This window comes from Bos indicus x Bos taurus, chromosome 20 (assembly GCF_003369695.1).
Source record: "Bos indicus x Bos taurus breed Angus x Brahman F1 hybrid chromosome 20, Bos_hybrid_MaternalHap_v2.0, whole genome shotgun sequence".
NCBI lineage: Eukaryota > Metazoa > Chordata > Mammalia > Artiodactyla > Bovidae > Bos > Bos indicus x Bos taurus.
The window spans coordinates 19,828,948-19,856,753 of NC_040095.1; the positions used below are offsets into that span (position 1 = coordinate 19,828,948).

General features: G+C 39.3%; 1 protein-coding gene and 1 long non-coding RNA gene across 7 annotated transcripts in view; one reads left to right on the top strand and one right to left on the bottom strand.

Moving 5' to 3' along the window:
• Positions 1–27,806, top strand: part of PDE4D (phosphodiesterase 4D) — a 1,572,172-nt gene that overhangs the window by 1,243,153 nt on the left and 301,213 nt on the right. The window contains exon 1 of one of the 6 annotated variants that reach the window (XM_027520404.1): positions 25,017–25,909. The exons of the other annotated variants lie outside the window; for them this stretch is intronic. Within the exon in view, the coding sequence (XP_027376205.1) occupies positions 25,845–25,909 (65 nt within the window). The 5' untranslated portion in view covers positions 25,017–25,844. Of the gene's footprint in view, positions 1–25,016; positions 25,910–27,806 lie in introns of those variants that run through there. 6 annotated transcript variants of the gene reach the window in all.
• Positions 1,447–25,019, bottom strand: LOC113879137. Its single transcript, XR_003507210.1, has 4 exons — positions 24,932–25,019; positions 7,385–7,537; positions 2,074–3,281; positions 1,447–1,628 (listed from the first exon to the last, which is right to left on the bottom strand). It is a non-coding gene; the product is annotated as an uncharacterized LOC113879137 (long non-coding RNA).

The window sequence follows — 27,806 nt, forward strand, 5'->3', positions numbered from 1 at the left end:
ATGGGGGGCAGGAGGAGAAGGGGACGACAGAGGGTGAGATGGCTGGATGGCATCACTGACTCGATGGACATGAGTCTGAGTGAACTCCGGGAGTTGGTGATGGACAGAGAGGCCTGGCGTGCTGCAGTTCATGGGGTCGCAAAGAGTCAGACACGACTGAGTGACTGAACTGAACTGAACTGAAAATCACTGCAGATGGTGACTGCAGCCATGAAATTAAAAGATGTTTGCTTCTTGGAAGAAAATCTATGACCAACCTAGAGAGCATATTAAAAATCAGAGATGTTATTTTGCCAACAAAGGTTCATCTCGTCAAAGCTATGATTTTTCCAGCAGTCATGTATGGATGTGAGAGTTGGACTACGAAGAAAGCTAAGCATGGAAGAATTGATGCTTTTGAACTGTGGTGTTGGGAGAAGACTCTTGAGAGTCCCTTGGACTGCAAGGAGAGCAACTAGTCAATCCTAAAGGAAATCAGTCCTGAATATTCATTGGAAGGACTGAAGCGAAAGCTCCAATACTTTGGCCACCTGATGTGAAGAACTGACTCACTGGAAAAAACCCTGATGTTGGGAATTATTGAAGGCAGGAGATGGGACGACAGAGGATGAGATGGTTGGATGACATCACCAATTCGATGGACATGGGTTTGCGCAAGCTCTGGGAGTTGGTGATAGACAGGGAAGCCTGGTGTGCGGCAGTCCATGGAGTGGCAAATAATCGGACATGACTGAGCGACTGAACTGAACTGAAAAAGTTCATTTGGATGTTGCCTAATATTGTGCAGAAAAACCCAAACAAACTTTTGGGCCAACTCAATATTAAGTATATGTCAAGTGCACACACACATATATATATATGTGTGTGTGTGTGTTTATGTATTTTATATGTTGGTTCACACCATCAGAAAATATACTGATTTCAGAATAACACTAATTTAGATCCAGGCAAATAAATTTACATTTCCATTTCTTCTAGAAATAACATTTGCCTGCCAACATATCATGTATTCATAATGACTCCCTTCATACACACACACACATCCCCCACACAAAGTGTAAAGTGTTTTTTTGGTTCATATAACAAATACTCTGAGACTGTAAACTTTAAAAAAAAAATTCAGTGTTTCTCCTTGACATACCCCTATGGCATCCTATTTCACATGTGTGCCAGAGACTGAAAAAGCCAAATGGGAAAGAAAAACAAGGATGTAAAGAAAAAGGGAAGAACTTGAGAAACTCTACAGAGTATTAAACTAAAATAGAAGCATTTCAGTGTTTAACGAAGAACACACATAACCATCTCACTTTATGTTATTATTCCGTTGTTAAGTCATGTCCAACTCTTTGCAACCCCATGGACTGCAGCACACCGGGCCTCCCTGTCCCTCACTGTCTCCTGGAGCTTGCCCAAGTTCACATCCATTGAACAGGTGATGCTATCCAACCGTCTCATCTTCTCCTGCCCTCTTCTCCTTTTGCCTTCAGTCTTTCCCAGCATCAGGGTCTTCTCTACTTTTCTCACTTTAGTCCCTGTTTATTTAGTTTCCAAGTCCCAATAAACTCTTCTTTGGTGTCACAAAATAACGGAAGAGGCAGGGCTGGTCTAGGATACTCCGGAAGTAAAACCTGGGACAAAAAGTATGAGTAGTTTATTTAGGAAGTCCACAAAACCTAAGGAAAGAAGTCAGGAAGTGAGACAGAGAGTGGAAGGACACAAAAACATCATCGAGACAGTTATCCCAGTGGGAACATGGGTCTGAGTCCTGCTTGGGGCAACAGAGGACAGTGTGGAACACTCCTTAGAGTGGCCCCATCAATAGGATGAGGAAGCTGGAACCCTTACCTACCAACTCCCTCTCATCCATCACCTATTTCTAGGGATCATGAACAACCCAGCACTCTGGTTTGCTTATCCATAGGTCAATCATGTAACTGTGGCCAGGAAAACAACCCTTAGACAAAGACTTACAGGTATTAAAAAAAAAAAAGCCTTCAGTCAGGGAGCTGGAGATTTTTGGAGAATTCAGCTTTGAGAGGTAGGTATTCAGAGGACATAGGCACCAATACCTACCTCTATGAAGGTCATAGACACTGAGGTAATTCATCTGCCTGTGTATAAAAGTATTTGCAATCAAGGCTTCTCTTTATTCTGTGTGTTGGAAAAAATTTAAACAAAGCTATTATTGTTTTTGTGTTAGTATCTTAGCATTTGAATATATGACACCAGAGATGATCTTAATAAATATAAAGCAAATCCATTTACTTTCTCACACCATCAGATGTACAGTCATGTTTATTTGAAGTCCTCTGTAGACTAGCATGTGAAATAAGAGCTTCCATAGGTTGAGATTTAAAGCCATCTTTCTCCAAGCTGTTTAATTAGAATGGGCCTTAAAAATACTTTATCACATCATAAACCTTCAAAACAAAATGATTCATTGTCTTCTGAAATCTGTAGAAAATGTGTCTTTAATGTCATTCTCAATTACCTCTTCTAGAGTGAAGGTAAAACAGTTGTTTCCCCACTAGCTGAAATGTGGTTTTGCCAAATAAAAGATGAAAGAACTTTGATTGTTAGTTGTTTTCTTTTGGTTTAGGAAGAAAAAGGCAGCTTTTTATTTATGATTAATTCAAGGAATTTAAGAAATTCTCTTAAATCATTTTGAGCAAAAAGGTAAAAACAGAGGCCTGAAATCCCAGGATTTGAGGAGACCTTTAAAAATTCTATCCTCAGGGCCTGACCGCCCAGTCTCATATTTTCTCTGTGTTTTTTCTTCTACCCAAAACTCCCATACCTCTCCTCACAGAAACTGACTCTTCTAACGAACCCAAGGAAGCCCACTCTATTTTTGTTAAAAGGTTCTTCTTTATGTAATCCCAAATCTCTTCATCAAGATCTCCTGGTGGAATAGCACTTCACATTGCTTCATGCAGCTCTAGGGCCTGGCCCATCTGTTTTGTCTGTGCCATACCCCACAAAGGAATGGTCTTCTCATTTCCACCAGCTTTCGAGCTCCTATCCAGGATCCTCTTTCCTTGACATCTTGTGTGGGACTATTCATCCCACAAGGAGTTTTCCTTCTCTTCTTTCTTATTAGAACATTCCTGATCTAGGTAATTCACTGGTTGCTTTGCCCGATGTTGGTTGAGTGCTTCCTATGGACCAGGCACTGGAGATGTAGGAGGATGTAAGACAGGCAATCCCTGTGCTCATGGAAGTTCTGTTCCAGTGGGTGAAATCCACAGTGAAGAACACTACAAATTCAAATATGATAAGACCTATAAAGTCAAAAAAGCAAAATAATGTGATGCTTTTTGTGGGAGTCATTGAAAAGCTTTTCTTACCAGCTTTTGGTAAAAAGCTTTTCTTACCAGCTTTTGGTAAAAAGCTTTTCTTACGAGCTTTTGGTAAAAAGCTTTTCTTTGGTAAAAGCTTTTGGTAAAAAGCTTTTCTTACCAGCTTTTGTGGGATGCTTTTCTTACCAGCCATCCCCACTTTCTATTGCAAACTCTCTGAAGCAAGTGCTCCTTTTTCCCCAAGTACTCTATATTTATTTGCATTTATTATAGTGACCTCAAAATAGTTACTCATCCATCTTCATAAGTATATTATATTATTCTGGATAAACAATATTTAATCATTTGGGATTTATGTGACATTGGATTAAGTTGGTAATGTCTTACTTAGAGTTGATATTGCTTGGAAAGACATATTTGACATAAAGACATCTTAACAGATGTCAGAATGTTGTTGGTGGTTGGTTAGTAGCTCAGTCTTGTCCATCTCTTTGTGACCCCATGGATTGTAGCCCACCAAGCTCCACTGTCCCATGGGATTTCCCAGGCAAGACCACTGAAGTAGGTTACCATTTCCTCCTCCAGGAGATCATCCAAACCCATGTCTCTTAACATTTCTTTCTTGGAAAGCAGATTCTTTACCACTGCGCCACCTGGGAAGTCTTAGATTTCCTTATATATCGTTAAATCTAAGGCTGTCCTGCTAATGTATGAACTAGTTTCACTTCTGACTCTCTACCCCTTTTTGTTGTTGTTCAGTTTCTCATTTGTGTCCGAGTCTTTGCAGCCCTGTGGACTGCAGCACTCCAGGCTTCCCTGTCCATCACCATCTCCAGGAGCTTGCTCAAACTCATGTTTTGTGTCGGTGATGCCATCCGACCATCTCGGCCTCGGTCATCCCCTTCTCCTGCCTTCAATCTTTCCCAGCATCAGGGCCTTTTTTCTAATGAGTGGGCTCTTCGCATCAGGTGGCCAAAATATTGGAGCTTCAGCTTCCATCAATCCTTTTAATGAATATTCAGGTCTGATTCCTTTAGGATTGACTGGTTTGATCTCCTTGCCAAGGGACTCTCAAGAGTCTTCTCCAATGCCACAATTCAAAAGCATCAGTTCTTCGGTGCTCAGTCTTCTTTATGATCCAACTCTCACATCCATACTTGACTATTAGAAGAACCATAGCATTGACTAGATAGACATTTGTGGGCAAAGTAATGTCTCTGCTTTTTAATATGCTATATAGATTGGTCATAGATTTTCATCCAAGGAGCAAGCTTCTTTTAATTTCATGGCTGCGGTCACCATCCACAGTGATTTTGGAGCCCAAGAAAAGAAAGTCTGTCACTGTTTCCATTGTTCTCCATCTATTTGCCATGAAGTGATGGGGCCCCTTTCCATGATCTTAGTTTTCTGAATGTTGAGTTTTAAGCCAGCTCTTTCATTCTCCTCTTTCACCTTCATCAAGAGGCTTTTTAGCTCCTCTTCATTTTCTCCTGTAAGGGTGGTAGTCATCTGCATATCTGACGTTATTTATATTTCTCCCGGAAATCTTGATTCCAGCTTGTGCTTCATCCAGCCCGGCAGTTCACATGATGTGCTCTTCATATAAGTTAAATAAGCAAGGTAAAAATATACAGCCTTGACATACTCCTTTCCCAATTCAGAACCGAGCCACTGTTCTATGTGCGGTTCTAACTGTTGTTTCTTTACCTGCATACAGGTTTTTCAGGAGGCAGGTAAGGCAGTCTGATATTCCCATCTCTTTCAGAATTTTTCACAGTTTGTTGTGATCCACACAGTCAAAGGCTTTGGTGTAGTCAATGAAGCAGATGTAGATGTTTTTCTGGAATTCTCTTGCTTTGTCTATGACCCAACAGATGTTGGCAATTTGATTTCTGGTTCCTCTGCCTTTTCTAAATCCAGCTTGAACATCTGGAAGTTCTTGGTTCATGTACTGTTGAAGCCTAGCTTGGAGAATTTTGAGCATTACTTTGCTAGCATGTGAAATAAGTGCAATTATGCAGTAGTTTAAACATTCTTTGACATTGCCCTTCTTTGGGATTCGAAAAATGACCTTTTCCAGTCCTGTGACCACTGCTGAGTTTTCCAAATTTGCTGGCATACTGAGTGCAGCACTTTAACAACATCATCTTTTAGGATTTGAAATAGCTCAGCTGGAATTCGTTCACCTCCACTAGCTTTGTTCGTAGTGATGCTTCCTGAGTCCCACTTGACTTCGCACTCTAAAATATCTGGCTCTATGTGAGTGATCAGACCACTGTGGTTACCTGGGTCATTGAGATCATTTTTGTATAGTTCTTCTGTGTATTCTTGCCACCTCTACCCTTTACTTCCTATGAAATCAACACAAGTTTTGCTCTCCCTCAATTTTCCCCTAATCTCTGTAGACCCCTCCCACTCCAATCCAGCAGACTTCCATTTCTTCTTTAGAAAAATCTGAAAGATAAATAACCTACTTACATTTAATTACACACTCCAACCTGTGTTTGTGATGAATTAAGAAAATATGAGATCCCAGTTAATATATATACTGTATACAGTGCCTAACAATGAAACATGATGATTCAGAATAAGGTGAAAATGGTTCTGTTCATCAGCACAGAATCTTCCCTTTGAATTATCATATGGCAGCTAGCTCTAACCTCATGAATTTACCCTTGTTTTTAAATGTTGGTGTGTGTGTGTGTGTGTGTGTGTGTGTGTGTTGCTGATTGCCAACAGTACCAGATCCTGAATATTTACTTGACAGCATCAACATTGGTAGCATGAGAGAAGTGCATGGTCCAAAGGAAATAGGCATGACCTTTCCAAACATCAAATTGCTTATAAAATAAGGAATAATTACGACTTATAAGGGGTTGTTTTGAATATTTGAAGAAAAAAACAATTAAAGAACCAAACCAAGTGGATAGTAGATGCTAATCAAATGCTAGTTTCCTTCTGTTTTTCGGGGGTACCAAATTATTTATTCAAGTAGTCACTCAGACTTTGGTTAATGATTAGCTAAAGAGTAAAAATGAAGATTTTAATTTTTTTAAATTGAGTCTACTAGGATTGGGTTCATGTATGGATGGAATAGCGCTTAACATTTTATCACAATTAATTCTCCAAAAATTTTTACTATACCTGCTGCTAAATAGTAAATAAAATAATTTATCCAGTGGAATTAATTTCTAATGGTAAATATTTCAGGCCTTTGACACACACAAAATTTTTTTTTTTTGAGAATTATTATACCCTGGTGGCTCAGATGATAGAGTCTGCTTGCAAAGTGGGAGACCTGAGTTCATTCCTTGGGTTGGAAAGACCCCCCAGAAAAGGGAATGGCAACCCACTCCAGTATACATGCCTGGAGAGGTCCAAGGACAGAAGAGCCTGGTGAGCTACAATCCTTGGGGTTGCAAAGAGTCAGACGTGACTGAGCTACTATAATACACACACACACTACACCTGGTGTTAAGGTGGGGCTTCCTGGTGGCTCAGTTGGTAAAGAATCTGCCTGAAATGCAGGATATCCAGGTTCAATCCCCAGGTCAGGAAGATCCTCTGGAGAAGGAATTGGGAACCCACTCCAGTACTCTTGCCTGGGATGGACAGAGGAGCCTCGCAGGCTCCATACGGTTGCAAGAATCTGACATGACTTAGCAACTAAACCACCACCACCACTATTAAAATATAAATAGCTGATATTAGCCCACTGTTGCATTAGCCAGTCTGCATAAAGGATTTTTTTTTGAGATTAGTAAAACAGTAAGTCAGTACATCTTAAATGGCAGTTAAAAAGAAATCTAGTAACACAAGGAGCACCCCCACATCAAACTTATTTTGTTTGATTTCATAGTATTGGCCAGATGGTATTTTATAAAATTTGAGATACCAGCAACATTTTAAAAGTGAAGATCTCTCATATAATATAATTCCAGGTTTCTCTTTGCAAGTAAAAAAAAGTTGATCACATTGGGGTCTCAGACATTCCTGGGTAATGAGCCACTCTTTGAGGAGTGGAAAGAGTATTTTTTTGTGGACTGATTACCCCAATAAAAAAATCTTCAAATGGTTCGGTGTACCTTTGGTCATTGTCTTTTCATTTTTCAAAAAGCATCCTGTTAAACTGTTCCTAGTTCTCAGCTTTAAAGACACACAGAAAATGTTTCTTCCAGAGCCATAAATACTCTTGAGGCCGAATTGTAATAATATGGTATGATTTTCATTCCAGAATCCTAACAATTGGAAAAAAAAAAAGAGAGACATTATCTTCTTTAACAGTAAGAGTTAACATTTAGTGAATCTTTCACTATGTGCTGAGCACTATTCTAAGCATTTAACCAGCATCATTTAATATAATTCTCCCAACCACCTTGATTACACCCATTTTACAGCAGAACAGACTGGGGCATAGAAAGGTATATCCATATGACTTGGATAAGGAGCCAAGTTGGGATTTATACCTTGTCACTCTGACTCACAGTCTTCCCCACCACTGTCTGATACCCCTTTCTCTGTATTGTTCCTTGTGTTAGCCTTGGTGCTTCAGCCTTTGGGATCTATCTAAAGATGAAAAATACAGTTGTATTGTCTCATCATTTGAGAAACAGAAAGATAGGCCCACCATGTTGCAGGACTCCAAAGACACAATTCACATCATGGGTTGTGTAAAAGGTGCCCCCTGGAGTTGTGCAGTATACCATTTGCACAGATACATGCAGTGGCCCTGCTAACAGATACTCTCTCACACGGTTCTTTTATGATTTTTAGTGGCACTGTGCTGTGCTTAGTTGCTCAGTCGTGTCTGGCTCTTTGCAATCCCATGGACTATAGCCCACCGTGCTCTTCTGTCCATGAGGATTCTCCAGGCAAGAATACTGGAGTGGATAGCCATTCCCTTCTCCAGGGGATCTTCCCAACCCAGGGATGGAACCCGGGTGTCCCACGCTGCAGACAGATTCTTTACTGACTGAGCCACTAGGTAAGCCCAAGGTGGTTCTTTAGGGTGACCTGAAATTCTCTGTAGCCATTTCTTCTGCTTCCAGTCATGTCAAGCAGTACTTGAAGACACACGTTCTCAGAAATAATCTCTAAGGAGTTGAAGGCGGGTTACTCACAGATTATTTCCCCAGGATAGGAGACCGGCAGTGGTGGCTTTTCTATGTGGACACAGAGCTTGTTCTGAAATGGTGATTCACCCTCCTCCAACAGAGCAGCCAGATTGTGCCCCATGGTACATGACTTCCCTTGAGTCAGGAGAGTCAGGTCACTCAGGCATTAAAGTTTAACCTCCTGGCCTACCTGCCAGTTACAAAAGAGCCAGAATTCCACAGCGTTCCTAAAGCCCATATCATTTTCACTGTGGGCTTTAGGAATGTTACTATTTAAGTAACAGTGACAACAATGAAGAAAAAGCATTTGGTTATAGAGGCCTCTGTGCTACATTTTGTGCTATTTTGAAAGAATACGTCCATTCGTCCTTAAAAAACAAAGTTTATTTCAAAGGAAAAATATCAGTCATACTCACTGAGCAATGGAGCAGAATAAGAGTCAGTGTTAATCCAGATATACCTGTTTTATTGTGGGTTGAAATCTTGTCTTCCTGTTTCCAGTTTCTCTTATTGGAGTAGAAACCTAACCCCAGTTCAAAACAATATCCCCTGGGCCTGAATAGAAATAAAGTTGGCCTCTTAAAGACTCTCATCCAACTTCCTCCATTATGGTAAAATTTTGTGTCCCCAGCCATGGACAGAAGAGCCTGGTGGGCTGCAGTCCATGGGGTCGCAAAGAGTCAGACACAACTGAGCGACTTCACTTTCACTTTTCACTTTAATGCATTGGAGAAGGAAATGGCAACTCACTCCAGAGTTCTTGCCTGGAGAATCCCAGGGACGGGGGAGCCTGGTGGGCTGCCATCTATGGGGTCACACAAAGTCGGACACGACTGAAGCGACTTAGCAGCAGTAGCAGCAATATCACAGTGTCTAAATCACTAGGTTAAATTGTTTTAAAGGACAATTTAACCAATCATTTTGGTACAGCAGGCAACCATATTATTGTTTTAGTTTGGTCATTCAAGTACCCAAACTCTGAATTCATTATCTCATGATCTCATATGTTCAGTTATTATAGAGAAATTCTAACCATAAGGAAAGGAGTATTTTTCTTCCCAACTAAACTATTTGGTCCTCCCGGAAACAACCACATATTGTGCTTTTTATTGTTCATGGGATCTAGACTGAGCTGGATCATGAGTAAGTCGTGAAGACTGCTTGCCTTACTTCACCTCGTTAGCAAAGTGAAATATAACTCATAATCATCAATGTACTGCAGGAAATAGCACATTATCTGGAAATATTAAATATGTCTCCTTGCGTGAATCACTTCTTACTGGAATTCTCTTTCCTTCCAAAAGCCAGCACCAGGGCTCTGTTGTCCACGGCACATCCTTTGGTCCTCAGTATCTAGAGCTTATGAGCTTTTTATGGACCTATGAAAATATTTGAGAACTAAAAAGTAAAGTTATTGACTCCAAAATACAAAAAGAAAACTGCAGAATCCCAATTAAAATTTAATCAGGTATTTAAAAATGTAACATTATGTGAACTTCAATAATTGTCAAGTAATTATTTATAAAAATTTATTACATTTGGGAAAAAAAAAACTTGTGAGCTTTTTTTTTTTAATTTATTTCACAAGAATTATCAAGAATGTCAGATGATTGCAGAGAAATCAGGGTTAGTCATTAGCTAAATGAGTTTAGTAGCCAAATAATTTCAAAGAAAAATTATAAAGATCTTTTCTAGATTTTCATAACAAAATCATTATATAATGTGGGAAGTGGATCCATTTTAATATCCAGGATATGATGTGTAGTGGAATTTACAAAGGAATTACAACAACCTTACTTAAACTACTATCCATTTGCAAGAGTTTTTTTTAAATAACTTTTTTTTTTTAAATAAAACTAAGCTGTCGTTGTAATTTAGAGTTTCTATTAGGTAACTCTTAAGAAAAAGATTATCTTCAGAGAGGTCTGTGTGTTAACCGGAACTGACTTAGTCCTGGGGGAAATTAACTTACTGAAAGACTGTCAGCTGAATGAAGGCTTAAATTTCATGAACTTGGAGGAGAGAGCTTTTTCACATTCTCTTCCCGTATGGAGTAACAATCTGTTCTGAAAGTGGAGAGTGTTTTGGCATTATCTCTTCTAGCTCATTTGCTTTCAACTTTCCATAAATCAAGTTCTGCCAATTACCATCTTTAAGACTCAACTTTTTGCAAAATTGTTAGACAAAGCACTCTCTTTGAGAAGACAGAGAATACACTATACAGTAATTCCTCTGAAAATCACAGTTCTGTATTGTATAGTTATTTTTTTAGAGTTCATCGCCTGCCTAGAATGAAGGCTGACGTTTTTCCAAGAAGAGCATAGACTGATCCACAAAGTCAGGTTAAACAGTACCTGAATTTGCTTGCCTATCGCTTATACAGGAATTATCTGTTATAAAAGCAAAATATAACTGTAAGTATGGCACCCCACTCCAGTACTCTTGCTTGGAAAATCCCATGGACGGAGGAGCCTGGTGGGCTGCAGTCCATGGGGTTGCTAAGAGTCGGACACGACTGAGCGACTTCACTTTCACTTTTCACTTTCATGCATTGGAGAAGGAAATGGCAACCCACTCCAGTGTTCTTGCCTGGAAAATCCCAGGGACGGGGGAGCCTGGTGGGCTGCCATCTATGGGGTTGCACAGAGTCGGACACGACTGAAGCAACTTAGCAGCAGCAGCAATGTACCTATTGAAATTGTTCTTGAGCTCAAAAGGAAAAATCAGTCTTCATTTTGGAAAAAAGAATCAACATAGTAAAATAAAAGTGTATCTTTTTCCAAAAGTTTTTATTGACTACTACATTTATATACACACCTATAGTCTGGTATCTAAATACCTGAAACATTTGTAAAGTTTTAATTCCTAGAATGAATAATGATTAATTTCTAATGATTTTGATGTTATGTCTACAAAAATAACTGTGACCAGGAGTGAAAGTCTATCCATCTCATTGTCTTTATCTTAGAATTGATTTAAAAATTAAAAAAAAAGAAAATCCTCCTCCTGAGATGCTATTTGTGATGCTATTTGTTTAGTTCCTGAGGTCCTAGTTTTCCCGAGGTGATGTTCGGCTCTCCTAAAAGACAAGTTCATGTCCTACTCTTAAGGCCTTGAGAATGGCGCCTAAGCTCCTCCAGACCTCAGTTTCCTCAACTCTTTGATGGAGCTCATGTGTTTGTGTGTTTTCTTATTTTTAAATGTATTTTATTAAAGTATAGTTGATTTCCAATGTTGTGTTAATTTCTGCTGTCCAGCAATGTGATTCAGTTATGTGCTCAGTCGCGTTCAACTCTTTGCAACCCCATTGACTATAGCCCCCCAGGCTCCTCTGCCCATGGCATTTTAGGCAAGAATACTGGAATAGGGTGCCGTTTCCTATTCCAGGGGATCTTCATGACCCAGAGATCGAACTCACATCTCTTGCATCTCCTGCATTGGCAGGAGGATACTTTACCACCAGGCCACCTTGGAAGCCCAATTCAGTGTACATATACACATTATTTTTCATACTCTTTCCCTTATGCTTTATCACCTGATATTGAATGTAGTTCCCTATGCTCTACAGTTGACCTTGTCACTAATATGAGTTTGTTTTCGAAATTAATGAGATGACATGTATGAGTGCTATACCCAGTGCCTGGTACTTGGTGAGCCTGAGTTCTAGCCACTTCTTCCACTCACCTTGCTGGGAAGCACTCTTTTGACTTCAGTTCTGTCACCTGATAAATGGGTATATAGAGCCTTCATGAGGCTGATGTAGACATTATTGTGTTAATAACCTCACTCCGTGACTCCAATCCATTTCTTTGAGCTCTGGCCAGAGCAGACTTCCCATCCAGAGGCACAGCTCTCTCATTCATGGGCTGATGGGTGGCTGGCTATGGCAGATATTACAGGTCCCCACAAGCATCGTCTCATTTTCCTGCCAATAAAGATGTGGGGAAACTCTTCCCAGAAAAGCCATTTCTTTGAACTGAAGTACTTTATCTGGATTTATAGCTCATGACATGATAAATACTAAACACTTAAGAAAGAATCTTTTCCTCCTTAAAAATGAGGCTGGGGCCAGCTCACTGTTTGCCTACGCCCCCTTCCAGTGTGTTTCTTTTTTCTTTGGGAGAAAATTTTTACTGTAAAGATGTGGGAACTCTGTTTTGGCAAAGAAGGTGTATAAAATAGTTTTCAGAAATAGCGGCTTATGAAAAAGAAAACACGCCAAACTCAGTTTTTGAATTCTGATTCCAGCCGTGAAGCATATGCCATAAAAGGGCACAGGAAGAAAACTTACAAAAGGCTTATCTACTGTGATTAACCAAAAAAATGTACTCTGTTGTTAAGCAGACAGCCTGTGAGCCAGATTTTGTTGTAGATACTGGGAATACAGAGATAAATAAACCCTGTTCCTGATTGCAAGGGGCTCGCAGCTCCATAGAAGAGCCCAGGTGTCTGTTCAGGACCAGACATTGAGGATACGAGGATGGGAAGCCACAGTCCCTTCCGCTTTTCCAGATAAAGAGAGGCTTACACTGTGACTGTGTTCCTAAGCACTCTGGTTGGAATTAGCATCAGAATCTGAACGTTTGCTTAGCCCAGGGCACCTAATTCAAAGCAGTGGGACCAGAGAAGCTGATTAATTTTTGACCCAAGTTAATTTTTGACCAGAAAAAGAGAGATCAAAGGGAAGAACAATAATGTTGCCAACAAAGCACTTGCAGAGATCTGCGAGTGGTGGAGAAGGAACCCTTGCCCATAGGTGGATAACAGGTTGTCTCCTTCCATCCCAGAACAACCCTGGGAGGAAGATAAGTTTGTTATCTCGTAGAAGAGTAGAATCTTAGGAGATTAAAGTTGTTTTCAAAGATTGCAGTCAAAATCAATTGTCTGAACGGTAACTGTGGAACTCTGCTGTTCCTACGATTGCTATTGTGTGCTGCTGACTATTGTAAATACATCACACACAAGTTACAAAACGTACATATAGAATATTAATCATCAGAATTAACCAAAGACGTTCACCGAACTGAATGAAGCCAAGAAACTGAACTTCTGAGTTTGTCATGGAGTTAGTTGGTCTTTACTGCTGCTCGTGTTAGATCCTGAAGGGAGATGGAGGTAGGGGAAGCAGCTTGGGCAGATTTCGGGCAAGCCATGTACGATGTGCATGTCTGTCATCATACGAGAAGGCTGTAATTGATTTAGTAAGGAAGAGGAGGCTGTTGAAAGTTTTCAAGTGAAATTTAACATTTTAAGTTTTGTGTCATTGAAAGGTAACCCTAAGACAATACAGAGACTGAACCTTAGATGTGTAAGATTGGAAGGAAGAAAACTATTCAAGTCTATTATGTAAAGGGAGTCGGGGGCTCAAGGTCAAACTAAGATGGAAGCAGAAAATGATTTAATTTTTATAAAAAGTTATGGAAGTATAGTTGATTTACAATATGTTAGTTCAAGTGTGGGGCTTCCATGGGGGCTCAGAGGTTAAAAAAAAAAAAAAAAAAAACATCTCCCAGAGCTTGCTCAAACTCATGTACATTGAGTTGGTGGACATGACTCATGTCCATTGAGTGCCACCTGGGAAGCCCATTGAACCCTTGAAAGTGTTAGTTGTTCAGTCGTGTCCATTTATTTACGATCCCATGGACTGTAGCCCACCAGGTTCCTCTGTCCATGAAATTTTCCAGGCAAGAATACTGGAGAGGCTTGCCATTCCCTTCTCCAGGGGATCTTCCCAACCGGGAAATCGAACCCCAGGTCTCCTGCATTGCAGGCAGATTCTTTACTGTCTGAGCCACCACTATATGCCAAATACTTTGGCAAGATTTTACGTGTCTCATTTAATCCTCAAAACCCTGTTTTATCTCCATTTTATAGTCTAGGAAACTGAGTCTTAGAGAAGATTAATAACTTGTTCAAGATCAAATAGCTAGTGGTGTTTGGATTGGCACCCAGGCAATCTAACTCCAAAGGCTACTTTTTAACCTGCTCCTGTATACCCTCCTTAACTAACAAACATTGTCTCAAAGAGCAGACTTTTTACATTAAATAGATCTTATTTGTGATGTGTGATCAAGGGGTTTACTTGAGTTGCCTGGATTGTTTTACCGTTACCATTACTACAAGCTAGGAAAAATGTTACCAAACAAATGTAAATTAAATGAGCCCTCTGAAAATTGGCTTTCTAATAAGTCAATTTCCTTCATTGTCTAAAGCATCAGGTATTAAATTGCCACCAAAGCACATTCCATGTACATTTATTTTTGACACTTTTTTTCCAAATTCTATTTTAATGAAAACTTCAAGTTGTCTCACAGTGTTAGAAACAAGGGCTTCAGTTGGCAATGTGATTTTTCCAGTTGTTTGATCTCTTTTAAAAGATTTAATTCAATTTTAGAATATAGCATTGTCCTTTGAGATAGGTACATAGCATTAGAAACCACTTGATTAAACATAGGGTCCAGTATGAATCTGAAATCGGAACTAGAGATATAATATGAGCTATAATTTGGGTAAGTGCTAATATCATTTGTATACATTTCAACAAAGTAACAGCTATAGAGATGACGTACAAGAAAACAAACCAGACACTGGTCAAGGCAGTATTTTTACTCTTGACCGTATCTATGTAACAGCAAGCAACACTTTATAGAGAGTCAGGGATGGTTTAAGGAAGTACATCGATTTCTCAAGTTGAGAATCCTTATCTTTTAACTTTTATTTCTAATGCTTTGCTTTGCTCTTTAAGAATGAGACATTTAGAACAAGACTGGCTATCAACTCCTGAATGTACCATTAAAATTAATCTTTTTGATTCCATTTACATCAGTACTTAAATTTTTGGAGACAGTGCAGAATGCTGGTTGTCCAGGTTTGGGAGGAGAGGGAAATGGGTGTTACTGTTTAATGGGTACTACTGTGTTATAGTTTGAGAAAATGAATGAAAAAGTTCTAGAGATGGATGGTGGTAATGGTTGCCCTTGACTGTGTGGATCACAAGAAACTGTGGACAATTCTTCAAAAGACGGGAATACCAGACCACCTTACCTGCCTCCTGAGAAATCTGTATACAGGTAAGGAAGCAACAGTTAGAAATGGACATGGAACAACAGACTGATTCCAAATTGGGAAAGGAGTACGTCAAGGCTGCATATTGTCACCCAGCTTATTTAACTTATATGCTGAGTACATCATGTGAAATGCCAGGCTGGATGAAGTACAAGCTGGAATCAAGATTGCCAGAAGAAGTATCAGTAACCTCACATAGGCAGATGACACCACCTTTATGGCAGAAAGCGAAGAAGAACTAAAGAGCCTCTTGATCAAAGTCAAAGAGGAGAGTGAAAAAGTTGGCTTAAAGCTCAACATTCAGAAAACTAAGATCATGGCGTCTGGTCCCATCACTTCATGACAGATAGATGGGGAAACAGTGAAACAGTGACAGACTTTATTTTGGGGGCTCCAAATTCATTGCAGATGGTGATTGCAGCCATAAAATTAAAAGACGCTTGCTCCTTGGAAGAAAAGCTATGATCAACCTAGACAGCATATTAAAAAGCAGAGACATTACTTTGCCAACCAAAGTCCGTCTAGTCAAAGCTATGATTTTTCCAGTAATCATGTATGGATGTGAAAGTTGCACTATAAAGAAAACTGAGTGCTGAAGAATTGATGCTTTTGAACTGTGGTGTTGGAAAAGACTCTTGAGAGTCCCTTGGACTGCAAGGAGATCAAACCAGTCAATCCTAAAGAAAATCAGTCCTGAATATTCATTGGAAGGACTGATGCTAAAGCTGAAGCTCCAATACTTTGGCCACCTGATGCGAAGAACTGTCTCATTGGAAAAGACCTTGATGCTGGGAAAGATTGAAGGCAGGAGGAGAAGGGGACAACAGAGGATGAGATGGTTGGATGGCATCGCCGACTCGATGAACATGAGTTTGAGTAAGCTCCGGGAATTGGTGATGGACAGGGAGGCCTGGCGTGCTGCAGTCCATGGGGTCACAAAGAGTTGGACATGACTGAGTGACTGAACTGAACTCAACTGAATGGTTGCATGACAGTGTGAATGTATTTAAGGCCATTGAGCTGTGCACTAAAAAGGGTTAAACTGGTAAATTTTATATATGTTTTACCATGATAAAAACATGCTTTATCTTGACCTATACTTATAGAGGGTCAAAATATATTTAGCCATTGGATATATAATTTTTAAATACTTGAACTTAAATTGACATTGCCAATTCCTTCATTTTAAAGTAAAATCTAAAGATTTCTAGCTTCAAAACGGTGGATAGATGACCTCCTCACCCTTTTTTTTTTCCCCTAAAAATATCACCCAAATCAATAACATGAGTGAACTCTAAAAATAAGGATAGTACAGAGGCATGTATAATGTACACCCAGCCACAAGCCCTGACTCTTTCTCTGGATAGTCAGCATACCCCACACCTCTCCCCATGGAAGACAAGAGGTTTTGCAGCAATAGGCAGAGAGTCCAGGAAGGATAGCTGTGCAAACTGTGTTTGGAGGATGCTACAAAAGTCTGCAAGCTGACCAGGCAGACCTCCATTTCCCTTCTCTTGCCCACATCAGACCACTAGCAGCAAGACTTAATACCCATCCCTAGAAAACGCAAACCACCTCAGAGGGAAGAAGGTCATACAGTGACATTTAGGGTGGTCAGATGAAATACCTGCTGGGCACCTAATCTCACTACAGCAAATTCCCCAGTGCACAAGCCCCACCCAGGCACTCAGCACCTCTATCACCTTTCTAGGGCTCAACCTCATATGTGACCTTGGGTCAGGGATCAGTGCAGGAGTTTGAGAATCCTACTCTCACCAATGATGAGCTATTTGCACGCGCTTCTTTAATATCACTTAAATACTTAATTTAAATGAGGTTAAATTTACAGAGATACATGTAATTTGAGAATAAAGAAGAACATGAAGAATGAAGAAGAGAAGGTTAGAATATGAAGGAAATACAACAGCACTTAGGAAACTTTAAACAGCTGACTTGAGCCATGCAATGCAGGGTGTTTTTTTCTTTTGATCCCATATTTTGAATTAGTACAAAGTTCTGAGAGTTATTTACAAAGTACATATCTTGTCAACATTACTGATCCCAGGCAAAAATGCTTATGCCTGTTTTAAAAACTAGTTTTCTGCACCTTTTGATTGACAATATAATTGGTTGACAGATGTTGAAATCTATATTATCAGAGATCTCACGTATTGTTACCTTTTAAAATAATCATTTGTTAGTCAGGATTACCTAATGAGGTAATCAAAATGCCATCTATTGTGGAGGTAACCACAAGTGACTATGGCTAAACATCTTACACCTTTCACAGCTAACAGACTTGTAACCTTGTCATGTATAGCCTCATCATAGTGTTTATGAGCCTAAAAACTAGAAACGAGGACAGTGAACTTAGATTGTTTAATCCTGGATATCTTGAAAATCTAGAATTTACGGGCTGATGGACAAGGAGTGAGGTGCTATCTTGTGATTTTGATTTAAATTTCCCTGATAATTAGGGATGTTGACCATCTTTTTATGTACCTAACTAGCCATCTATATGTCTTGTTTTTTTGAAAAATGCCTGCTCAAGTCCTTTACCCATTCATTAATCATATTATTTGCGTTCTTTTGCTATTGAGTTGTATGAATTTTATATGTATTTTAAATATTAATACTTTATCAGGTATGTGGCTTGCAAAAATCTTCTCCATTACATAGGTTAAATTTTCACTTTTGTGACATTGTGATTTATAAGAAAAATACATTTGATCATTCGGATAACCAAAATGTGTTTCTAATACATATTAGGTCTTTTTCTACTCTGGTTCCTGGTTCACAGCTCTTAAAACCTTTGGAATTTCCTGTGATAAGAATTATAAAAGTATCTTTTGTTATGTTAATAAGGTAACTTCTGGAAAGTCCCTAGGGAACTTAAAGAAGGGGACTAGTTGCTATTGGAACCAACCAATCCTTTAGAAAGTTGAAACTTTCATTTTCACCCAGACTTCTGAGGGGATTGGCTGGGAGAGAGACTAGAGGTTGAATCAGTCCTCAAAGACCAGTGATTTAATCAGTCATGCCAGTAACAAAGAAGCCTCCATAAAAACTGGAAAGAATAAGGTTCAGAAGGCTTCGGGATTGGTGACTATAGGGATATGGGCAGAGTGATGCACTAGGAAAGAGTGGGAAGCTTTGTGTCCTTTCCCATACCATGCTCTACATACCTTTTCCATCTGGCTGTTCCTGAGTTACATCCTTTTATAATAAAACAGTAATCTAGTGAGTAAATGTGTTTCCTAAATTCTTGTTAGCATCTCTAGCAAATAAGGAGGGGATCATGGGAACCTCTGATTTATAGCTAATTTTTCAGTATTGCAAGTAACAACTTGGGTTTGCAGCTGACATCTGTAGACAGCAGGAGGGAGTCTCATGGGACTGAGCCCTTAACCTGTGGAATCTGATATTATCTCCAAGTGGATAGTGTCAGTATTGAGTTGAATTCTCTGACACCCTGCTGATGGTGTCAGAGAGTTGTTTGTTGATATGGGAAAGTCTGCATCTGCCCACCCCCCAAACACACATTACATTTGGACAGTGTAGGGAAGGGAATGAAAGTCACTCAGTCGTGTTCGACTCTTTGCCACCCCATGGACTATACATATACAGTCCATGGAATTCTCCAGGGCAGAATACTGGAGTGGGTAGCTGTCCCCTTCTCCAGGGCATCTTCCCAACCTGGGGATCGAACCCAGGTCTCCCACATGGCAGGTGGATTCTTTACCAACTGAGCCACCAGGGAAGCCCATACAGTTTGATGCAGAACCCAGAAGAATTTTGTTGATGATTTCCTTTGCTATGCAGAAACTTTTTAGCTTGATGTAAAGATTTGGTGCAGTATCTATCAAAATTCCAAAGGCATTCTCCACATAAATAAAAAAGACAATCCTGCAGTTCATATGGAACCACAAACACACACACACACACACACACACACACACACACACACACAAAACACATGCAAACCACGAATAGCCAAAGCAATTTTGAAACAGAAGGACAAAGCTAGAGGCATCACATTTCCTGATTTCAGACTATATTACAAAGTTATAGTAATCAAAACAGTATGGTACTGACAAAAAAACAGACCCATAGATCAGTGGAACAGAATAGAGTCTTGAGACTTCCCTAGTGATCCAGTGGCTAAGATTCCATGCTCACAATGCATGGGGTCCAGGTTCGATTCCTGATAAGGGAACTAGATCCCACTTGCTGCAACTAAAAGATCCTGTATGCTTCAACTAAGACCTGGCACAACCAAATAAATAAATATTGAAACAAAAAAAAAGAATAGAGAACCCAGAAATAAACCCATGCACTTTTGGTCAATTCATTTTTAATAAAGGAGCCACGAGTATACACTGGGGGAAGGATAATCTCTTTAATAAATGATGTTGGGCAAACTGGATAACCACATACAAAATAATGAAATTGGACCTGTACCCTACAGTGGTCACAGTAATTTACCTGAAATGGATTAAAAACTTACAAGGCCTGAAACTTAATATTCCTAGAACAAAATAGGGAAAAACTCCTTGACATTGGTCCTGGCGGTGCATTTTTAGATATAACACCAAAAGCACAGGCATCAAAAGCAGAATTAGACAAGCAGGATTAGATCAAAATCATGATAATTACTTTTCTAACCTGACGTTTTACAAAAGAGGTAGGAAACCTGAAGATCAGAAGCATTCAAAATATAATACTCTTGAGCTTTTCCTCAGGAGTTAAGGAACTTAGCTCCAAGGAGGTTTATGCTTATAGAAAAGTCCTTGAATCCAAATGGATATAAGAGAAACAGCTCAAAATCTGCTACTGATTCCTCTCCAGATAAGGGCTGCTGCTGCTGCTGCTAAGTCACCTCAGTCATGTCTGACTCTGTGTGACCCCATATACGGAAGCCCACCATGCTCCCCTGTCCCTGGGATTCTCCAGGCAAGAACACTGGAGTGGGTTGCCATTTCTTTCTCCAATGCATGAAAGGGAAAAGTGAAAGTGAAGTCGCTGAGTCTTGTCCGACTCTTAGTGACCCCATGGACTGCAGCCTACCAGGCTCCTCTGTCCATGGGATTTTCCAGGCAAGAGGACTGGAGTGGGGTGCCATTGCAGTACCACATTATTCCTCAATAAGTAGGAAATACTGCAAGAGTTCCAAGTGTCTTGTTCTTATTAAATACTTAAGTACAATGTAGAATGCCAGGAAACTGTAGTAGCAACAAAATAACAAACCCGCGCTCCATGTTCATTCTTCCTACACCCTTACTTGACCTATATTGCAGTCCTGATTTTAAGCACATTTGACAGACCTGTATATTTTGTTACATCATAACATGGTTCTCAAAAATTGTAATCTGAAAATAAGAGTTTGCTCAAAGGACAGAGATTTGAAAGTGGGCAGAGCATTTCAAAGTAATAACATCTGGAAAAAAATTGTATAGTAATTAACATACTATCTAACTGTTAATGAACTGAACAGTTCATTCAGTCGGTTTCAGTTACTATTTTACGTTTAATGCTTGGCTTTTGATAACTGTCCTTAGTCCCACAGATTGTGCTTGCCATTGAATAAAAGGAAGGTTTTAGGGTGCACCCCGTCTGTTTCCCTGCAGCTGATGCTCTCCACAGTAGTGTTGCCCATATTGCCTGCTGACCACCATTAGTATGGGAGAGATTTTAGGTGATATCTGGATGCTTTTTTTTTAATTAACACTTTTATTTGGGGGAAATGCAATCAGCATGTCAAACCCATTCAATCAAACAAATATAAGCTTATTGTTTATGTTATTTAAGTTAAAAGAGAATGAGTCAATGAAGAAAAATGTCAAGTCATAATGGTGTATACATGGTATAAATGCCAGTAGGACAGGACTTGTAGAGGTTGTGTCCAGATGCCTGAAGTTTAGGAAACATGATACCACACAGTGGTTTGAATCAACCAAATATATACGGTTGGATGACCATGATGAACATAAACATCTGTGGTACAGTCCTTTGAAATGTTGCATGACAGTAGTCAAAGAGAAGTCTATATGCTAAGTTGCTTCAGTCGTGTCCGACTCTGTGCGACCCCATAGACGGCAGCCCGCCAGGCTCCACCGTCCATGGGATTTTCCAGGCAAGAGTACTAGAGTGGGTTGCCATTTCCTTCTCCAGTGCAGGAAAGTGAAAAGTGAAAGCGAAGTCATTCAGTTGTGTCCAACTCTTTGCGACCCCATGGACTGCAGCCCACCAGTCTCCTCTGTCCATGGGATTTTCTAGGCAAGAGTACTGGAGTGGGGTGCCATTGCCTTCTCCAGAAGTCTGTGTAACACTACACAATTCAGTATATCAGGAAAATGCTAGAAATCATAGTCCCTTCTAGATCAAATGCATGTTCTCTAAAGCCCTCCAGACAAGGTCCACGTGTTTCCTAAAATCCCTAAATTCTCCCCAGATTCAGGCATCCTCATTGGCCATTGTGTACGCCATCATATATTTGTGTACTAACAGGAATGTGTGGGAGGAAGCAGTTTCATATCCCTCCATTCTGAGGAGCTTTTCAGAGGAAATAAAATGTGATACTCAATTTTTAACACATTATTTCAGAAATTACCCTATGGGGAAAAAATTCCTTAGACTGGAGAAAACACTGTAATATGGAACAAGCACTATTAGGGTTTTAAAAACTTGTGATCATTTTGTCACTACCTTAATATCAGGGATAAGAACAAAATTAAAAATTTCAATCTCCATGGCTTTGTGCTACTGTGTACCACTGTGCGTCTGTCTTTTTTCTGTAACCTTGATGGATGTATCTAAGAAGCTTCAAGTCTTCTGGCTCGTTGCATGTGTTGTCAGATTCCCCACTATTTAAACTTGTTTTCTCTGGGGACAGGGGTGATGTATTAGTCATTAAAGGACTGTGATGTAGTGTACCCAACAAGTGCGTTAGGATTTTCAGAGATAGATTCTTGGAATACGTGTAACATTGAGTAGAGCACAGGACAGCACTAACCTAAAGAGATTAAGGATGTGTTTCTGACCGGGAAGGGAGTGCCAGTGAGCTAAGTAATTTCACTGGGACAGAAAGAGCTTTCTTGGGGATGGTAAAACAGAGGACTGACTATTTCAGGAGCATTTTTAATTTTTAGTTAATTTATCTCTAATTGGAGGATAATTGCTTTACAATATTGTGTTGGTTTCTACTGTATATCAACATAATCAGTCATAGTTATACATATGTCCCCTCCCTCTTGAGCCTCTTTCCCATCTCCCACCGCACTCCCCCCACCCCTCTAAGTTGTCACAGAGCACTGGGTTTGAGCTCCCTGTGTCGTACAGCTATCTCAAGAAAGTTTAACCTTTACATATAAATGGCAACCCACTCCAGTACTCTTGCCTGGAAAATCCCATGGACAGTGGAGCCTGGTGGGCTGCCGTCTATGAGGTTGCACAGAGTTGGACATGACTGAAGCAACTGAGCATATAGACTTCTCTTTGACTACTGTCATGCAATATTTCAAAGGACTGTACCACATGTTTATGTTAAACTTTAAATTCAGACATTTCATTTGGTGATTACTGTTACTTTCCTTCTGAAATATCACCAAGAAGATATTGGCTGGACCTTACATGAAAGAGAACAGTACTCCAAATAAGTAATAGTAGTTAGCTACTTTCACTTAGCCTGGGTTTTTTTTTCCTTTTTTTCTCTACATTAAAATTTCAAGAAAAAAAGATAAACCTCTTTTCACAAGCCCCCTCCCTCCAAAAAGGGCAGTAGTTTCCCCAACTTTCTTTTGAATGTCTGAAAGTATGTGATTGGCTAACCTCCCTTAAAGTGCCAACGTGTTTAACATGGGACAGAGCCAAGAATCTGTGAATGTCCCTGAACAGTCATAGGAAAACTGAAAAGCTTAAGGAGATAGCTGTATGGCAAGCAGTTTATTGGCATTTACCTGAAGAAGCCTGAGAGGAGACTAAATAATAAATGCACCTAGAAGTGTGACCGGGTAGGAGGAGGTGAAGGGTTTGCTGTAATAAGTAGCCAGAGGTCTGGCGAGGTGCCTTACTACATTAATTTTCCAAGTCCTTTGGGTGGGTCACACTTGCGCTACAATATCCTGTCTGCAAATGCTAAATAAATACCAGGATCACGTCAGACTAAAGAACCAACGTACTAACTAATGTCATTTAAGAAATCAGGATGCTTAAAGTACTTTTCAGATAATTCACATTCAAATTAACTAATGTTGGCACACCCGGACAAATGTTAGTTATATATCCTAGTGGAAATGTTTAAAGGGATTGGGGAGGGAAGTCCAATCCTCTTCTCTTAGGAGCAATTTGAATTGTTTTGTTTTTCGTGGTTGTTAAAAAATTTTATTGGAGTATAGTTGACTTACAATGTTGTGTTAGTTTTATATGGAACAAAGTAGTTCATTTACACATATATTCATTCTTTAACAGATTCTTTTCCCATATAAATTACTGCAAAATATTGAGTAAAATTCCCTGTGCTATATACTAGTTATAGCACAGGGAACTTATAATTCATTTGTTATCCATTTTATACACAGTAGTGTGTTTAGTGAAAGTTGCTCAATCATGTGAAAGTTGCTCAGTCGTGTCTGACTCTTTGAGACCCCATGGACTGTAGCCTGCCAGGCTCCTCTGTCCATGTAATTCTCTAGCCCAGAATACTGGAGTGGGTAGCCTTTCTTTTCTCCAGGGATCTTCCCAACCCAGGGATCGAACCCAGGTCTCCTGCATTGCAGGCAGATTCTTTACCATCTGAGCCACCGGGAAAGTCCAGTGTGTTTACGTTAATCCAAAACTCTAAATTTATCCCTCTCCCATACATTTCCCCTTTGGTAACCATAAGTTTGTTTTCAAAATGGATCAGTTTAGATTATGTCTACTAAAACCAAAAATATTTTATTTCAAATATAGGAACTGGGGCAGGGATTAGTTTTCACAATAAGAGACGTTGAGATACAAGCTTCATTCCTTACTGAAGAGCTGTTAGTAATTTGCAAACCCAGAATCTTGGTATATACATATAAATCAATGAAATTTGCATATGATTTTCAAAAAAAATAAGGTTTACAAAACATCCTGCAAGGAAGCAGCCTCAGTACATGAAGCCACTTGTCTAGCAGCATGACATTAGATTTTTCAGTTTAAACATTACCGCATGACCTGATGCAACAATTTTAATTTTTGAGACAATTTTGTGTTTCTACAACCAACCCCAAAGCATGAAATTTCATTAAATGTGCCCCAAATGAACAGCTGCTAAGCCTCCCAAGTCCTCTCAACTTTACTTTTGACTAGAACTTTTAGTTTTCTGTGCCAGAGTTTGAGAAAATGATTTTTTTTTTTTTTTTTTTTTGAGGGTTGATAAGTCTATGGTGAAGGGGTGTGTTCCTTATAAAGGTGCTCAGGGAATCTTACCTTGAATAACAAGAGACACCTCATTTCTCAGAGGAGGAAATAAGTTTCGAGATGTCTTCTGTTTGGCTGGTTTACACTCCTCCTCTCTGGCGCTGATCTGCAAAGAAGCTTTGTAAATTTCAGCAATTGACTAGACCCGCTGGGCTGGGCGCTGGGTCTTTTTTTTTTTTTTTCCCTCTCTCACTTCCCTGCGATGTTTTGAACTGCCTTCCTACAGACGTCATACAGCCCTTGAGGAATAGTTTCTGCCTGGTGAGATTGAATGATAGTTCTCATTCACAAAGGCATGGAGTCAGATTCTAATCAGGGGACACAGCGGAAATTACGTTCGCAGGTACAACAGTGAGTCCAGCTCAAGTGTGGAGAGCTTTGTTCCCTCTCTGACTTCTTGGCTCCCCCGAGAGGAGTGTTTTTTTGTGGTCGTCCTGAAATGGAACTTCCCTGACAGCTCTCCGGTGTCGTTACTGTACCTCGCGGTCATTTCTGTTTCCTTTTCTCTAACCTGAGCACTTTTAGACGGTCGGAAACCTTTAATCCTGGTATTGTGGAAATGCAAAAGAGATGCGATCAAGTGGCTCTTTCACTCTGTTGGTTACCCTTGTGACCAGATGAAGAATAGATTCAAAATCCAGTTCCTCCCTTGGCAGTGCAAAGCAGAAAACAAACTGTCACTTCCGAACAGCCTGGTGATGGAGTAAATTCAGTATGAAAGAGGAAAAAGCTTCTGTGTCTTAGAAACCTCTCTCTGTTCTGGACTGGGGGCAGAAATTGGATTCCGGGAAATGTGGATTTCTTCAAACAACCTCCTTTGAAAATGGAATATATTTCAAGCCATCTTTGTAGAAACACAGCTGAAATGTATTAATCAGAATTCTTGAAGAGTTTTTTTTTTTTTTTTTCTTTTTCCTCCAAAATGAGCATTATCATGAAGCCAAGATCCCGGTCTACAAGTTCCCTGAGGACTTCAGAGGGAGTGTGGTAACGTGCTTTTCTCTCCTGCTTCTCCCCTTCTTTCATTTAAAGATTGACGTAATCGTGGAGTATTTAGTAATTGCTGACGGGGTTCAAGAGTTAGGTATGATGTTAGGGCTTTGTAAGAAAGAGCTCGGTGTCGGTGACACTTTGGCTCTACTTTGTTGCTTGATTTTGTTTACTCTAAAAATAAGGGTGCTCGCACTTTTTTTTTTTTTTTGATCCTCATGGACCATAGCAATTCATTTGATGACAAGTTTTAGAAGAGGAAGGAAACCTGCAAAAACCTTGGAAGTTTAGAAAATGAAAACTTATCATTTTTCACTGTCTGATCTGCCTGCATGTTTTCTTATCTCTCTTACCTGATAGACAAGCAGGCTAGTAGTTAACGATCTTTGCTGTGGTCTTTAGAAGTAGTACTTTAGCTTTCAGCACACGAGTATTAAAATAATTAATAATGTTTTACATTTTAATCATATAACCAACTTGAATTTAATTATATGACTAAATGTATATCAAGTTGCTTATCATTCAGGAATCTCCTGTTTTATTTTGTTAATAATGTTCCTTGGTAATTTTGTGGGGTTCTTTTTGGTAATTTTAGTGTTTTCATCTTAATAAAAAGTATGTTAACTTCAATTTATTCTAATATTTAGTTCTATGATTTCTTCAGTATTTGATATGGCTGTATGCACATAACCTTAAGGAATAGTTTCTCAATAAGTAACTTTTGTGTCTAATACAGATATTTACAAAAATATTTTTATGGCTGTTTCAGAGGTTAATTTTATTTTATTTATCTTAGTGATTGACTGTAAATATATAAATAAGCTCATCTTTTTGAAATGGAAAGAATCCTTTAGACAGGAGAATTAAAAGCAATGAGTGAAGGCAGGTGTTGAGGAAAGGCTGGAAGCAAGCAGGTAAGATGCACTACATATAATTATTTGAGCAGGCAGACACACAAATAAATACTTACATTATTTGTATAGGGAATTCAGTCCACATTTATGAGGTTGGGTTATCATTTGCTGTTATTGTACTGCTATTTTGTAGGGGACTAGAATCAAGAATTGTCCTGCAGTGGTATTTCTGTGAGTTTTAATAAACTATAGATGCAGATTTGATCTCATATCAATTGTGATTTTTTAAAAAATAAATGAATACATGTGATAAATTCCTCCTTGAGTTTATTTAAAGAAAAGGTTGCATCTGCAACTAAACTTGTATGGCTCTTTTATGCCAAATAATAAATACTGGGAAATACTTAGAATCCTTTTATAGTTGCTATAACTAATATAAATCTCTAATATAAATGGGTAATCAGAATTTATAAGTGAATTTTATTCACTTGTGATTTCTGTCCTGCCTATGTGAAAACAGGCTCTTATGCATGAATAAATAGTATTTAACCAACCTATTTGCTGTTTTTGTCTCAAACGCCAGGAGACTTAGCTCCAAATTTAGGATGCAATCAATCAGCAACACTTAGTGCAGTTCAGTGTTCAGCAGCATCGACATCCTTTACTCCTCTGAGGTTATCATAGTCTATTTTTATCCACAACTGTTCTATTTGATTATTCTGTGTTATGTAAGGTCATAAATAGGGCCACAGTTCAAAGTATGTGTTTTAAAATATGAATGTGTATATTGTTCCATTTAATTTTAAATAGTTTGAGTAGTGTTTGGTTTAGATGGTGTTTATGTAAGAAGTAAATGCCTCTCTTTATGCTAATGGTCCCTGATGGCACACTATGGAAACCTCCCTCTTACCTCTGTCTTATTAATAATGTAACTGTTTGGATATATCACTGCTGTCTCTGAATCATTGACCTGAGGTTGTAATCACTGTAGTTATAGTTTAACTGTTTTATTATCCCTTTATCCTTCAATTTCTGTACAA